General features: G+C 44.4%; 1 protein-coding gene across 2 annotated transcripts in view; it reads left to right on the forward strand.

The window, feature by feature from the left end:
• PATL1 (PAT1 homolog 1, processing body mRNA decay factor) overlaps positions 1–618 on the forward strand; it is a 166,418-nt gene extending 165,800 nt beyond the window's left edge. For both annotated transcript variants that reach the window (XM_073686135.1, XM_073686136.1), the window contains one exon: positions 248–618. In XM_073686135.1, coding sequence (XP_073542236.1) covers positions 248–266 — 19 coding nt within the window. In that variant the 3' untranslated portion in view covers positions 267–618. The remainder of the gene's footprint in view (positions 1–247) is intronic.
• The last annotated feature ends 16,882 nt before the right edge of the window (positions 619–17,500 follow it).

Here is a 17,500-nt window from a genome sequence, read left to right on the forward strand (position 1 = left end):
TGGATATGGTTGCTCTTTTACTTATGCAGCAGTTTGTACATTGGGATAGTTCTTCCAGGAAATGTCCAGTACGTGTTCTCCTAATTTACTCTTCTCATACTAATCCTATAACTGGTGCAGCATATAGAAAATATAAAGTTCCATCCAAGACTCTAAGGCATCTTATTATGAAGGTGTAACATGACTATTTTATTATTACATATCTCTATATTGTTCATTAACTGTTTCTTTTTCCTTGAAATTTTAGATCAGCTCCTAGTCCATGAGAAAAACTGCACCTTGGACTTTCCACAGCCCTAAACTACCCTTCAGTCTTTGCTTCAAGGGTTTTATGTGAGGTTTTATTAAGTTTCCGCAAAGGTGTATATGAAGCATTGCAGTAAGGGGAATGGCATGGTTGCCCTCCATCTACAGGAAGACGTGGCTGAACCGATGCGAGACAGAATATCTACCAGGCTGAGCCCATACCATTCTTTGTGTAGGATGTTAAAGAATGGCTCTGTGAGATCCATCATTGCTAATGTCACTGAAAGATGAATCCTGTTTGTTTTGTTTTTTTTATACATATCTATAAATATATATATAGAGCCATGTAAATAAATATAAAATATTATTAAACTGGACTCATTAATGACCATGCATTTGTACATGTGCCTGCCAGCACTGGTTATTTGTAATAAAAAAGATACCGCAATATGATAAGTTGAATGCAAGAAAAATAGCTCTCACTGGTTAACAGTATTTTTAGATTGTTATAATCCAATTGGTAACATGTTGCTATTACATGATCTGCACTATGAAAAGTTTGCTGTGTACACGCAAAGTAACTACTAAAAACCCACATTTTGTATAACTACTAACCCACTGAGTGTTGGGTCTCTAAAAAAAATACTTTTTTAATCAAATAATTTAAAGGATAGCTTCAAAGGAATTTCCACAGACATATGACGCCTGCTAATCCCCACACAAATGATGTATAAAGCAATTTAAAGGAACTGTCAGCACAGAATTACTGTTCAAACCAAGTTCAGGTGCTCTGTGCACCACGACAGGGCCAAACATTTAAGTGCACCTTCCCACCTGCTTGTTTCCCATCTACCTCCAGCCTTCTCTTGCTCTATGAAGCCAGAGCTGTCAATAAAAAGAGGAGGGGGTGAAGATTGAGGTAACAAGTAGGTGGGAAGGTGCATTTAAAAGAACTGTCAGTACAGAATGACTATTCAAACCGAATCCCATTTAACCTCTTTACCCCCAAGGCTGTTTGCACCTTCATGACCTGGTCAAATTTTACAATTCTGACCACTGTCAGTTTGAGGTAATAACTCTGGAACGCTTCAACGGATCCCCCTGATTCTGAGATTGTATTTTCGTGACAAATGGTATTTCATGATGGTGGTAAAATTTCTTTATGACTTGCGTTTATTTGTGAAAAAAGCGGAAATTTGGTGAAAATTTTGCTATTTTCAAACTTTGAATTCTTACGCCCTTAAATCAGAGAGATATGTCACACAAAATAGTTAATAAATAACATTTCCCACATGTCTACTTTACATCAGCACAATTTTTAAAGCAAACATTTTTGGGGTTAGTAATTTATAAGGGTTAAAAGTTGACCAGCGATTTCTCATTTTTACAGCAAAATTTACAAAACCATTTTTTTAGGGACCACATCACATTTGAAGTGACTTTGAGGGGTCTGACAGAAAATAGTCAGTGACACCATTCTAAAAACTGCATCCCTCAAGTTACTCAAAACCGCATTCAAGAAGTTTTTTAACCCTTCAGGTGTTTCACATAATTTTTTTCTTACATAATCCAAAAATTCAACATTTAACTTTTTTTCACAAAAAATTTACTTTAGACCCAAATTTTTTAAATTTTTTTGCAAGGGTTATCTGCATAAAATGGACCCGAAAATTTGTTGTGCAATTTCTCCTGAGCATGCATATGATACCCCATATGTGGGGGAAAACTACTGTTTGGGTGCACTGCAAGGCTTGGAAGGAAAGGAGCACCATTTGACTTTTTGCAAGCTTTATTTCATGGAATAATTAGCGGATGCTATGTCGCACTTGGAGAGCCCCTGGTGTTCCTAAACAGTGTAGTCCCCCCACAAGTGACACAATTTTGGAAAGCAGACCCCTCACCGAATTTATTTAGATGTGTGGTTAGCATCTTAAACCCACAGGTGGTCATAGAATTTTACAACATTGATCTGTAAAAGTGAAAAAAAAATTATATATTTCCCACAAAAATATTTAGCCCCCAATTTTTTCATTTTCATGAAGATAGGAGAAAATAAACTCCAAAATTTGTTCAATTTCTCCTGAGTATGCCGATTACCCCATATGTGGTCGAAAACTACTTTTGAGGCACAGTGCAAAGCTCAGAAGGGAAGAAGTGCCATATTCAAGTTCATATTTTGCTGCACTGGTTTGACGGTGTCATGTCAGATTGGCAGGGCCCCTAAGCTGCCAGAACAGCAGAATTCCCCATAAGAGACCCCATTTTACAAACTACACCTCTCAATGAATTTATTTAGGGTTGCAGTGAGCATGTTGACACCACATGTGCCTCACAGAATTTTACACCATTGGGCGGTGAAGAAAGAAGAATTAAATTTTTACCTCCAAAGTTTTGTTTTAGCCCCAGATTTCAAATTTTCACACTGGCAAATGGGTAAACATGGCACCAAAATTTGTCACAATTTCTGCTTAATGTAGAAATACCCCATTCGTGGCTGTACAGTACTGCTCAGCTACATGGGGAGATTCTAGAGGCACGGAGCGTTATTTGCCTCCTGGAGCGCAGATTTTCCTGGAATAGTATGCGGACTGCATATACAGAGACCCTAAGTGCTAGAAGAGCAGAATCTCCCCTCAAGTGACCCTATTCTGGAAATTATACCCTTTTGGGAATTTATCTACATGGGTGTTTTCCAGAAACAAGCAGCAGTGGATGTTGTTGAGTGAGAATTGCAAACTGCCGTTGTAGTGACCAGTATGTTACAGCGACCATGTCTTTATTCCCAGCTCATGATTCTGGAGACATGCACCTGTAAATTAGGTGATCTCCCATCACTACAGAAATGCCAAATATGTGGACGCTAACTGCGATTTAGGCTCACTGGGGCTCAGATGGGAGATGGGCATTTAGATTTGGGAGTCCAGAATTCGCTGGATTTCTTTTGGGGGGTGAGAAGACATAGGGCTTTTTCAAAGCCTTTGTACTACCAGTAACGTGGAAGCCAACTATATTTCCATAAACATATGACAAACCTGAGTGGGGACTTGTGGTTTTTTTTTTGTGGATTGAGTCGAAGCTTTTATTATGATCCAAAATTTTATGTAAATGTTCCCATTTATCCTGTGCTCTATGCGGAGCACTGATATCGGGTTTCTATTTAAATCTCCAAGTGACATAATTAAGATAAAACCCCCGAGGGATCCATTCACTATAGTGAGGCAGCAGTTACTCTAGACTCCGTCTGGCCTCTGTTCAGCGGTGTGCTTTTTGACAGAGTTGCACAAAACTGTGGCCGACGGTCCTTTTATGCACGCTTAATGAAAAGACGGACACCGCTGGATCACAGGCTAGACAGAGTCCACAGTGCCTCATTACAGGGAATTTTTTGCCTGGGTTTCTGTCTGAATCTCGTATTTCAGAGAACACCAGCAATTCAGGACTTGTGTTTTGTTTTTTTTATATCGTTACGCGTGTGGTAAAATTGAAAAGGCAGCTTTATTCTTTGGGTCACTAAGATTACAGCAATGCCACATTTAGTTTTTTATTTTCTTTTGGCGCTGTAACACATTAAAGACTATTTTGTAGGAAAAATTATTTTTGCATAACTTTATTCTGAGAGTTATAACTTTATTTTTTTGCTGATGGAGCTGTATGGCAGCTTGTTTTTTACAGGACAAGAAGAACTTTTCAGCGGTACCATTTTTATTTTGCATTCATTTATTTGATTGCGTTGTATTCCACTTTTTGTTCGGCGGTATGAAAAAGCCTTTTTTGCCTCGTTTTTTTATTTAATTTTTTACTATGCTCACTAAAGGGGTTAACTAGTGGGACAGTTTTATAGGTCTGGGTCTGGACTCGGCGATACCAAATAGGTCTACTTTTATTGTTTTTTTTTTTTTTCATTATATCTATGGGTACTAAAATATATGTACTTGGCCGCATTCATGTTTCCTTCAATTGCAACCAGTCATCCTGTCCCTGCTGATGAAAAACACCCCCATAGCATGATGCTGCCACCACCATGTTTCACTGTTGTGGATTGTATTGGGCAGGTGATGAGCAGTGCCTGGTTTTCTCCACACATACCGCTTAGAATTATCACCAAAAAGTACAGTACAGACCAAAAGTTTGGACACACCTTCTCATTTAAAGATTTTTTTGTATTTTCATGACTTTGAAAATTGTACATTCACACTGAAGGCATCAAAACTATGAATTAACACATGTGGAATTATATACTTAACAAAAAAGTGTGAAACAACTGAAAATATGTCTTATATTCTAGGTTCTTCAAAGTAGCCACCTTTTTGCTTTGATGACTGCTTTGCACACTGTTGACATTCTCTTGATGAGCTTCAAGAGGTAGTCACCGGAAATGGTTTTCACTTGACAGGTGTGCCCTGTCAGGTTTAATAAGTGGGATTTATTGCCTTATAAATGGGGTTGGGACCATCAGTTGTGTTGTGCAGAAGTCTGGTGGATACACAGCTGATAGTCCTACTGAATAGACTGTTAGCTGCTTTTTTCTTGCCATAATACAAATTCTAAGTAAAGAAAAATGAGTGGCCATCATTACTTTAAGAAATGAAGGTCAGTCACTCCGAAAAAATTGGGCAAACTTTGAAAGTGTCCCCAAGTGCAGTTGCAAAAACCAGCAAGCGCTACAAAGAAACTGGCTCACATGAGGACCGCCCCAGGAAAGGAAGACCAAGAGTCACCTCTGCTTCTGAGGATAAGTTTATCCGAGTCACCAGCCTCAGAAATCCCAGGTTAACAGCAGCTCAGATTAGAGACCAGGTCAATGCCACACAGAGTTCTAGCAGCAGACACATCTCTACAACAACTGTTAAGAGGAGACTATGTGCAGCAAGCCTTCATGGTAAAATAGCTGCTAGGAAACCACTGCTAAGGACAGGCAACAAGAAGAAGAGACTTGTTTGGGCTAAGGAACACAAGGAATGGACATTAGACCAGTGGAAATCTGTGCTTTGGTCTGATGAGTCCAAATTTAAGATCTTTGGTTCCAACCACCATGTCTTTGTGCGACGCAGAAAAGGTGAACGGATGGACGCTACATGCCTGGTTCCCACCGTGAAGCATGGAGGAGGAGGTGTGATAGTGTGGGGGTGCTTTGCGGATGACACTGTTGGGGATTTATTCAAAATTGAAGGCATACTGGACCAGCATGGCTACCACAGCATCTTGCAGCGGCATGCTATTCCATCCGGTTTGCATTTAGTTGGACCATCATTTATTTTTCAACAGGACAATGACCCCAAACACACCTCCAGGCTGTGTAAGGGCTATTTGACCAAGAGGGAGAGTGATGGGATGCTATGCCAGATGACCTGTCCTCCACAGTCACCAGACCTGAACCCAATTGAGATGGTTTGGGGTGAGCTGGACCGCAGAGTGAAGGCAAAAGGGCAAACAAGTGCTAAGCATCTCTGGGAACTCCTTCAAGATTGTTGGAAGACCATTTCCGGTGACTACCTCTTGAAGCTCATCAAGAGAATGCCAAGAGTGTGCAAAGCAGTCATCAAAGCAAAAGGCGGCTACTTTGAAGAACCTAGAATATAAGACATATTTTCAGTTGTTTCACACTTTTTTGTTAAGTATATAATTCCACATGTGTTAATTCATAGTTTTGATGCCTTCAGTGTGAATGTACAATTTTCATAGTCATGAAAATACAGAAAAATCTTTAAATGAGGTGTGTCCACACTTTTGGTCTGTACTGTGTGGAACGAAATTTATTGGATATTTTAGACTTTTTTAACAAATTAAAACCTGAAAAGTGGGGCGTGCAATATTATTCGGCCCCCTTGAGTTAATACTTTGTAGCACCACCTTTTGCTGCGATTACAGCTGCAAGTTTTCTTGGGGTATGTCTGTCAGTTTTGCACATCGAGAGGCTGAAATTCTTGCCCATTCTTGCAAAACAGCTCAAGCTCATTGAGGTTGATTGGAGGGCGTTTGTGAACAGCAGTTTTAAGCTCTTTCTACAGATTCTCGATTGGATTCAGGTCTGGACTTTGACTTGGCCATTCTAACACCTGGATACGTTTATTTTTGAACCATTCCATTGTAGATTTTGCTTTATGTTTGGGATCATTGTCTTCTTGGAAGATAAATCTCCGTCCCAGTCTCAGGTCTTTTGCAGACTCCAACAGGTTTTCTTCCAGAATGGTCCTGTATTTAGCTCTGTCCATCTTCACATCAATTTTAACCATCTTCCCTGTCCTTGCTGAAGAAAAAGAGGCCCAAACCATGATGCTGCCACCACCATGTTTGACAGTGGGGATTGTGTTTTGAGGGTGATGAGCTGTATTGCTTTTACGCCAAACATATCGTTTTGCATTGTGGCCAAAAAGTTAGATTTTGGTTTCATCAGACCAGAGCACCTTATTCCACATGTTTGGTGTGTCTCCCAAGTGGCTTGTGGCTAACTTCAAATGAGACTTTTTATGCATATCTTTGAGAAATGGCTTTCTTCTTGCCACTCTTCCATAAAGGCCAGATTTGTGCAGTGTACGACTGATTGTTGTCCTAAGGACAGACTCTCCCACCTCAGCTGTAGATCTCTGCAGTTCATCCAGAGTGATCATGGGCCCTTTAGCTGCATCTCTGATCAGTCTTCTCCTTGTTCGAGATGAAAGTTTAGAGGGACGGCCGGGTTTTGGTAGATTTGTAGTGGTCTGATACTCCTTCCATTTCAATATGGTCGCTTGCACAGTGCTCCTTGAGATGTTTAAATCTTTTTGTATCCAAATCCGGCTTTAAACTTCGCCACAACAGTATCTCGGACCTGCCTGGTGTGTTCCTTGGTCTTCATGATGCTCTCTGCACTTGAAACAGAACCCTGAGACTATCACAGAGCAGGTGCATTTATAACGAGATTTGATTACACACAGGTGGATTCTATTTATCATTACCAGTCATTTAGGACAACATTGGATCATTCAGAGATCCTCGCTGAACTTCTGGAGTAAGTTTGCTGCACTGAAAGTAAAGGGGCTGAATAATATTGCACGCCCCACTTTTCAGTTTTTATTTTTTTAAAAAGTTTAAAATATCCAATAAATTTCGTTCCACTTCACGATTGTGTCCCACTTGTTGTTGATTCTTCCCAAAAAAAATTGAATTTCATATCTTTGTTTGAAGCCAGAAATGTGGCAAAAGTATAAATATATATATATTATTTTTTTTAATTTTCTCAGATTTTTCTCTCTATAGGTATATTTTGGAGTAAAATGTACATTGTTGTTTTATTCTATAAACTACTGTTAACATGTCTCTGAAATTCAAAGCTAAAAATTTTGTATTTATTTGCAGCAAATGGGAAATTGTCAAAATAATAAAAAAGAAACGGTGCTTTCGGACCTCAATGCAAAGAAAACAAGTTTTTATTAATTTAGAAACCACAATTCTCATGTTTTAACTCAGGAAGAGTTCAGAAATCAATATTTGGTGGAATAACCATGATTTTTATTCACAGCTTTCATTCGTCTTGGCATGCTTTCCACCAGTCTTTCACACTGCTTTTGGGTGACCTTATGCCACTCCTGGCACAAAAATGTAAGCAATTCTTCCTTGTTTGATGGCTTGTGACTATCCATCTTCCTCTTGATTACATTCCAGAGGTTTTCAATGGGGTTCAGGTCTGGAGATTGGGCTGGCCATGACAGGGTCTTGATGTGGTGCTCCTTCATCCACACATTGATTGACCTAGCTGTGTGGCATGGGGCAATGTCCTGCTGGAAAAACCAGTCCTCAGATTTGGGGAACATTGCCAGAGCAGAAGGAAGCAAGTGTTTTTCAAGGATAACCTTGTATGCGGCTTGATTCATACGTCCTTCGCAAAGATTAACCTGCCCAATTCCAGCCTTGCTGAAGTATCCCCAGATCATCACCGATCCTCCACCAAATTTCACAAGACACTGTGGCTTGTATGCCTCTCCGGGTCTCCATCTAACTATTAGACGACCAGGTGTTGTACAAAGCTGAAAATTAGACTCCTCAGAGAAGATTACCTTACTCCACTCCTCTATGGTCCAATTCTTATGGTCTTTGGCTAACTTCAGCCTGGCTCTCCTTTGTTTCTCATTGATGAAAGGCTTTTTTTCTAGCTTTACATGACTTGAGGCCTGCTTCTAGGAGCCTGTTACGAACTGTTCTGGCCGTGCACTTCACCTCAGCTGCCATTTGCCATTCCTTTTGTAGGTCACTTGATGTCATCCTGTGGTTGCTGAGTGACATTCGAATAAGATGACAGTCATCCCGGTCAGTGGAGAGTCGCTTTCACCCTCTGCCGATCTGTAGCTTTGTTGTCCCCAATGTCTGCTGCTTGACCTTGTTGTAATGGACTGCCGTCTTCAAAATTTTAAGGATGGAGGCAACATGACGCTCACTGTATCCCTCTGCTAGTAAAGCCAGAATTGAGCCCTTCTTTTCCTCACTCAAGACTTTTCTTTTCAACTCCTATGGCATGGTTAAAAGTTATTTTTTCATTCAAATTACTTTTGGGCTATTCCTAGCACTAGTTTTGCCATCCAGCTTGTCCTATTGCAAGAGGATTGTGAAGACCACAGCAGTGTATTTTATACTTTCCCTCGTTACATAAGATTTGGTTCAGGTGATCACCTAATCATAAGCACATTAAGTAGAATGAGGTGTACTTTGGTTGGAATTCAACTGACACTGGAATGGAATGGCTGTCAGACATGTAGAGATGGTGATCTTTAGAAAACTCTGAAGTGGTCTCTTCATTTTTGCCAGAGCGGTGTGGGTGTGTGTGTGTGTGGGGGCGGGGGGGGGGGTGTATGGGTGTGCGTCCGTTCAAAACTTTGGGGTTATTTAGAAATTTCATTATTCTTGAAAGAAAAGCACACTTTTTTTTCAATGAAGCTAACAAATGAATCAAAAATACACTCTGTAAAGACACGGGGTCAGTGGGTGCTCTCGTGGACTAGGGCTCATCCCCAACTGAATGCTCCAACTCCTCAACCGTGGGCGGAACACTACTCAGACAACACAGGGTGAGAGAATCACAATATTAAGGCTTTATTGCATCCCCAACAACTAACAGCATATAACACATAACCAGCACAGCACAAATTATAACAGGCAACAGAGTCTCACCCTTCCGCTGGCTCACCAGGGTTTTAGATTCTTCGTATCTCAGATCTTCCAGAAATATGTACTTCAAACCAGAGGTCCCCTTCTTTTGGCAAGCACCCGCCCAGAAAGAAATAATGCCAGAGTTTGGAACTGAAACAGCACGGCAAAGTCTGTAACTAGGTGACCGAAATGTCTCAACCTGGGTTGCGTCCTAGGCAGTCGTTGTTCTCCCATTCAGATCCGAAGATCCTAAATTAGCCTCCTGTCTTCAAGCTAGTGCACCTACAGTCGGGACTGACATCCCTAGGCTGAGGGCAGTAGGCAAAAATCTCTGGGTCAACTGAACAGTCCTCCTGATATACCCTCAGCCCTCATTGCAGGATACCGGGGACTTCACGATTGGTGGAATAAGACTGTCTTTTCATTGGCTGGATCTCAAGTCCCATATAACCATTTTTGGTCATATTGCAGCCCAGGCAAGGGAGAGCCACATACTGATTGATATAGTCCTACAATGGAATGCTAGTAGGAGACATTCGGTTTGCAAGTTATGACATTAGAACAATGGTGGCTGAGGCAATTTACATAGTCAACAATCCACATGGTAATACAATGGCATTCTAACAGGATTAAATTCCTCTGACTTTACAGAAGAGAGATAATTGCATTACCTAGGTTAACATCATGAATATCAACAAGACTCTAGAAACAATGGGTATACAAAATAGTGTCCAGCTAGATTGTAAGAACTTAACCCATGAGTGGCATATTACGAGTTCGCCACAAAATACCAAATTGTCCGGATAAATAAGAAATCATCCTATGTTGTATATAAAAGGGGTCCATTTCGTCACATTCCTCCCCCTTCTTATTTAGCCAGACATGATAGGCTTCCGATCATCCTTCTCTACCTGTCGGGACAGTCCATCCGCATTTCCATGGTTCTTGCCCTGTTTATGTGAGATGGAGAAATTGTGGGATTGTAACGCCAGACTTCACCTAAGCAATCGCCCGTTGTGCCCAGCAGTGCGGTTTAGCCAACTCAATGGATTGTGGTCAGTGAGGACTGTAAATTCATTGCCATAGAGGTAGGGCTGAAATTTTTTTAGGGCCCAGACTATGGCCAGGCATTCCTTTTCTAAGGTGGCGTAGGCCCTCTCTCAGTCCATCAGTTTCCGGGAGAGATAAGCTATCGGATGTTCCTCGCCGTCAGCCCCCACTTGGCTAAGTACCGCTCCTAGTCCTGTGTCTGATGCATCGGTTTGGACAATGAACCTACGTCGGAAGTCAGGCGCTGTCAGAACTGGGCTCTGGGTTAGCATGTCTTTCAACTGGAGGAACGCAGCTTCACATTCTGGGGTCCAGATAAGGTTGCGGGCATATTTTTTGGTTGTGAGGTCGGTGAGCGATTTTGCTACGGTGCTGTAAATGGGGATACATTTTCTATAATAGTTTGCGGTGCCCAAAAACGCGCGGACCTATTTTTGGTTGACTGGGCGCGGCCACTGGGTAATTGCTTCTACTTTTGCTGGTTTTGGACGAATGCACCCACTTCCCACCCGATGTCCCAGGTATAACACCTCGGCCACCCCCATTTGGCATTTGTCAGGTCGGATGGTGAGCTGGGCTTTGGCTACCCTTTGCAGCACCTGGGACACGTGCTGAAGATGCTCTTCCCAGGTGTCGCTGAAGATAGCGATGTCATCCAAATAGGCCTGGGAATACCCCTGACATCCCTCTAGTAAATGGTCCACCATCCTTTGGAAGGTAGCCGGGGCATTCTTCATCCCAAAAGGCATGCTTGTGAACTCATATAGGCCAAAAGGGGTTATGAAAACTGATTTCTCTTAAGCCTCTCTTGTGAGTGGGATCTGCCAGTATCCCTTGCTCAGATCGAGGGTGGATATAAACCGAGATCCCCCCAACCGATCTCATAGTTCATCCACCCGGGGCATGGGGTAGGCATGCGTAACTGTGATCTCATTGAGCCGTCTATAGTCCACACAGAAATGAGTACTCTTGTCCTTTTTTGGCACCAGCACAACACTGGCAGCCCATGGGCTTTGGAAAGGGACTATGATTCCCATATTTAACATGTCATCCACCTCGGCCTTCATCATTGCCAACTCCGGTGGTGTCACTCGATAGGCGGGTTGGCGTAGAGGACTGGATACCCCTGTGTTGACATGATGCCGGACCAGAGGTGTTCGACCGGGCAAGCTCGTGAACAGGGATACATATGGGCTGAGTACGTCTGATAACTGTTGCTTCTGTGATGGACACAGCTGTTCCCCCAGTGATACATCTTTTACCTCCATGTCCCTTTTGAAGTCCACTAATAGGTCTGGGTTCTGGTCTATATCAGGGTCATCTAAATCAGGACAACAAACTTCTAAGTTGGTGACCTCTCTCTCCTCATAAGCTTTTAGCCTGTTAACATGGTAGGTATGCTCACAAACCCCTGCTCGGTCCAAGGCCACGGTGTAGTCAGTATTGCCACATTTCCTGGTAATGGTAAATGGACCCACCCACATTGCTTGCAGTTTGTTTTTTCGTACTGGTACGAATACTAGGACCTTTTGTCCACAGGCAAATTCTCGGAGTCGGGCAGCGCGGTCATAACATCGTTTTTGCCTTTCCTGAGCCACTTCTAAGTTCCCATGGGCTAATGTCATGAGGTGCCTCATCCTTTCCCTAAATTTTTTAACATAATCTAGGATGGGAACCTCTTCTGTGGGGAAGGTGCCCTCCCAACTTTCTCGTACCAGCTCTAAGGGGCCCCGTACTTTTTGGCCGTACAGCATTTCGAAGGGGGAGAACCCGATGGAGTCCTGTGGCACCTCCCGGTAAGCAAAAAGGAGCTGCTGCAGGTTTTTCTCCCAGTCCCCTCCCTCGGCCTCTACATAACAGCTAATGAGCTGTTTCAGGGTTCCATTGAAACGCTCACACAATCCATTCGTTTCAGGATGGTAGGGGGTTGTGCGCAAGGGGCGGACTCCATGTTTCTCCCAGAGGGTCTGGATCAGTTCTCTTTGGAACTGTGGCCCCTGGTCAGTTAATACTTCCTGTGGAAACCCTACTCGGCTAAAGATGTCCAGTAAAGCTTGAGCCACATGTTCTGCATCTATGGAAGTCAAGGCAGTGGCTTCTGGATAGCGGGTGGCCAAGTCTACCAGGGTGAGGATGAATCTTTTCCCGCTGGGGATGGCTAAGGGTCCTACTAAATCAATGGCAACTCTCTGGAACGGCTCCCCTATCAAAGGCATGGGTTGGAGTGGGGCCCGACATGGGGCTCCGCCCATACGTTGACACACTGGACAAGAGGCTCTGTAGTTCTTCACTTCTTGAGTGACCCTTGGCTAAAAAAAACAACGCAACAGGCGGGCCCTGGTCTTCTTGGTCCCGATGTGCTCAGCTGCGGGAACATCATGAGCTAAGCGCAGTAGTTGGGGTCGGTATTGCTGGGGTACCACAAGCTGATGTACACGGGTCCAAGGTCTTTCTGGGCAGGATGCGGGCTTTTGCCGATATAAAAGGCCTCTTTCCCATCTATACACCTCCCCCTGATTTCCTCCCCCAGGTTGGGCAGCCGCACTACGGATACTCTCTAGGGTGTGGTCTGTCAGTTGGGCTTCCCTGAACTCCTTACGATCTATCTCCCCCCAGTCAATGGCCACAGTTTGGTTTGATGTACTCACATTTGTTGGCTCAGAAGAGGAGGCTGAAGACGGCGGGGGTGGGTAATCCTCGGATGGGTTGGTAGAAAGATCTGCACACGGTTGATTCTTGGCTTGGCTGCGGGTGATGGCGGTGATGAACTGGCTGGGATAATCCTTGTCCTAAGTCGTTTCCCAAAAGGACAGGGGTTGGGAGGCCGTCCATGAGCCCCACTTCAACCTCTCCCTGGTCAGTTCCCCAGTCCAACTGCACTGGTGCCAGAAGGATGTTTGATCGCTGGCCCCCAGCAAGGAAGATGGTCACTTGGCGGCCTGGTAAATGATGTTCTGCGGGAACAATATCTGGCTAACCAGGGTGATTGAGGATCCAGTGTCTGGAAGTCCCTGAGCCGGTATTCCACCAACCTTGACCATCTGTATGTGGCGATTGAGGTTGGCTGGTGTACGGTGTCCGGCCTGCCGCAAGGTGTGGATTGGGTAAATCACTTCCTCAGCTGCTGGTGTTTCGTGGCGGTAGTATACTCCAGGCCTCTCTGGTTCATCTCTGCATATGTTGACTGGTTGAGCTAGCAGATGGGCTCCAGGCATGGGGCCCCGGTTTTGAAGACACTCTTTGGCCATGTGTCCAAGGCGCCCACACTTATAACAGCGTCGTGGGTTAGGCAAATCACGGGCCCTGTTGGTAAGCCTTTGCCCTGTTGGGGCTTCTGTGGCATAGTGAGTTAGTTCAGCATGGGAGTCTGGAGGTCGCTGGGATCCATGGTTGGGGAACCTCCTGGGAACAGTGGGTCTATTGGGTCTCCAGCTGGGTCGGTTGGCTCTAAATTCGTCAGCCAATTGGGCTGCTTGCTCGGGGGTGTCAGGCTTCCGGTCCGCCACCCATTCTCGTATTTCCGGGTCCATCTTTTCCATAAGCTGTTCGAGCACTATCATGTCCCGGTGGGCAGCAGCAGAGTGGGTAGCCCGACCATCGAGCCAGCGGTTACAGTGTCGTCGGAGCTGACTGCCAAATTCGACATAGGAGACACCCTGGTGAGGCATAGTCCGGAACTTAATGCGATATCTCTCAGGGGTTATGGCAAAAAGGGTCAACAGATTGTCCTTAATAATTCCATAGTCCAAGCAATCCTGAGGCCCAAGTGATCGAACAGCCTCCTGGGCCCGACCAGGCAAACTTGTCCACAGGTATGTGGGCCACTCAGCTCTGGGCACCCTGTCCATACTCATCATCACCTCAAAGTTTTGCAAGTGTTCATCAATCTCCGTGCTGGATTCATTCATCACTGGTACGTCACTGTAGCAAAAATGAATTCATTGATGACGGTCTATTGTGGAGGTGGGTGCTGGTGGTAAGGAAATTGGAGCTCCAAGCACTGCTTGTAAAACACCAGCCCTTTCTTCTCTTGAAGCTTCAGGCCCCAAGGCAGCCAACCATTCCTTGGCTTGTTCTGCTGGGGATTTGGTGGTTTCCAGATTGTCACGGGACCCAGGATGAGACTCATGGTGGACATCCTCGGGTACAACGTCGACAGGGTCCTCATCATCCTCCACCTCATTCTGGATCTCCTAATGGACCAATTTCTGGATCAACGCCACCCGAGTGTCAGCGCTCCTGTAATCATCATTTCGTCTCTGGCACATATCCTGTAGCATCCATTTACTGCTGCGGTCGTATCTCCTCTCCGGCCCTTGTCCCATGGCTGAGCTGGTGGGGTTGGACATGGCAGTGTCCGAAACCTGAATGCCTCACCTATGGCTTGCTGGGTATGCTTATATGCCTCCCTGGTTGTTGAGCCCCTGGACGGTGTCCACGAGCACCAGTCCCCTGCAGCTCTCCTGGGTAAACCAGGCTGAGTAGTGTCCCACCGCTGCCACCAATTGTAAAGACACGGGGTCAGTGGGTGCTCTCGTCTGCTGGCCCAGCCACCTTTAGAAAGACAACGTGGACCAGGGCTCATCCCCAACTGAACGCCCCAACTCCTCAACCGTGAGCGGAACACTACTCAGACAACATAGGGTGTGAGAATCACAATATTAAGGCTTTATTGGATCCCCAACAACTAACAGCATATAACACATAACCAGCACAGCACAAATTATAACAGGCAACAGAGTCTCACCCTTCCGCTGGCTCACCAGGGTTTTAGATTCTTCTTATCTCAGATCTTCCAGGACTATGTACTCCAAACCAGTGGTCCCCTCTTTTGGCAGGCACCCGCCCAAAAAGAAATAATGCCAGAGTTTGGAACTGAAACAGCACGGCAAAGTCTGTAACCAGGTGACCGAAATGTCCCATCCTGGGTTGCCTCCTAGGCGGTCGTTGTTCTCCCATTCGAATCCGAAGATCCTAAATTAGCTGCCTGTCTTCAAGCTAGTGCACCTACAGTCGGGACCGACATCCCTAGGCTGAGGGCAGTAGGCAAAAATCTCTGGGTCAACTGAACAGTCCTCCTGATATACCCTCAGCCCTCATTGCAGGATACCGGGGACTTCACGATTGGTGGAATAAGACTGTCTTTTCATTGGCTGGATATCAAGTCCCATATAACCATTTTTGGTCGTATTGCAGTTCAGGCAAGGGAGAACCACATACTGATTGATATAGTCCTACAATGGAATGCTAGTAGGAGACATTCGGTTTGCAAGTTATGACATTAGAACAATGGTGGCTGAGGCAATTTACATAGAGTCAACAATCCACATGGTAATATTATGGCATTCTAACAGGATTAAATTCCTCTGACTTTACAGAAGAGAGATAATTGCATTACCTAGGTTAACATCACTAATATCAACAAGACTCTAGAAACAATGGGTATACAAAATAGTGTCCAGCTAGATTGTAAGAACTTAACCCATGAGTGGCATATTACGAGTTCGCCACAAAATACCAAATTGTCCGGATAAATAAGAAATCATCCTATGTTGTATATAAAAGGGGTCCATTTCGTCACATTCCTCCCCCTTCTTATTTAGCCAGACATGATAGGCTTCTGATCATCCTTCTCCACCTGTCGGGACAGTCCATCCGCATTTCCATGGTTCTTGCCCTGTTTATGTGAGATGGAGAAATTGTGGGATTGTAACGCCAGACTTCACCTAAGCAATCGCCCGTTGTCCCCAGCAGTGCGGTTTAGCCAACTCAATGGATTGTGGTCATTGAGGACTGTAAATTCATTGCCATAGAGGTAGGGCAGCAATTTTTTTAGGGCCCAGACTATGGCCAGGCATTCCTTTTCTATGGTGGTTTAGGCCCTCTCTCGGTCCAACAGTTACCAGGAGAGATAAGCTATCGGATGTTCCTCGCCGTCAGCCCCCACTTGGCTAAGTACCGCTCCTAGTTCTGTGTCTGATGCATCGGTTTGGACAATGAACCTACGTCGGAAGTCAGGCGCAGTCAGAACTGGGCTCTGGGTTAGCATTTGTCATTTGTCAGGTCGGATGGTGAGCTGGGCTTTGTCTACCCTTTGCTGCACCTGGGACACGTGCTGAAGATGCTCTTCCCAGGTGTCGCTGAAGATAGCGATGTCATCCAAATAGGCCTGGGCATACCACTGACATCCCTCTAGTAAATGGTCCACCATCCTTTGGAAGGTAGCCGGGGCATTCTTCATCCCAAAAGGCATGCTGGTGAACTCAAATAGGCCAAAAGGGGTTATGAAAGCTGATTTCTCTTGAGCCTCTCTTGTGAGTGGGATCTGCCAGTATCCCTTGCTCAGATCGAGGGTGGATATAAACTGAGATCCTCCCAACCGATCTAGTAGTTCATCCACCCGGGGCATGGAGTAGGCATCCGTAACTGTGATCTCCATTGAGCCGTCTATAGTCCACAAAGAAACTGTAAAGGACATATTAATGTTCATGCTATCCAAGTGTAAAGGACATATTGATACTCATGCTAGAGCAGCTCCATTTTGTCTGCTTGCTTTAAAATCATGTTATTATCACTCTTTGCATAACATACTTCTTTCTTTCTTTTCCCATGGAACTTTCCCACACTAACTTTTTATCTCAAGAACATTTTGTCAGACACCCCGCTCCTATTATCTAACTAGTCTAGGCCAGGATTGACCTTGTACATTCCCACAATGCACTGAACTAATGATAATATGACCATATGTGTATTTCCGTAATAATTGTACTAACATTGGTTCAAGCCTGTAGTACGGCTGTAGATGATTGGACATTAATAAACTCAAAACAATATAAAATGCTAAGCAAAATAAATGGGATCAGAGATTCTTTGAATCCTCCCAATACAGAACATTGTTTCCGTTTGTTGTTCTGTGAATTGCAATCAACATAATAATTTGACACTCACTTGGTCAACCGTGAAGGGTTATTGCCCTCCCTCAACAGCTGGTGCCGTGACTCGGATCCCTAGCCAGGGATGCCCCTCCACCTCTGGACGTCCACAAATAGAGACTTGCCTTCAGCCTCCCCCACTGGAATTAGGA

This window comes from Phyllobates terribilis, unplaced genomic scaffold, assembly GCF_046119375.1.
Source record: "Phyllobates terribilis strain yellow unplaced genomic scaffold, ASM4611937v1 Scaffold_5__5_contigs__length_657084704, whole genome shotgun sequence".
Taxonomy (NCBI): Eukaryota; Metazoa; Chordata; class Amphibia; order Anura; family Dendrobatidae; genus Phyllobates; species Phyllobates terribilis.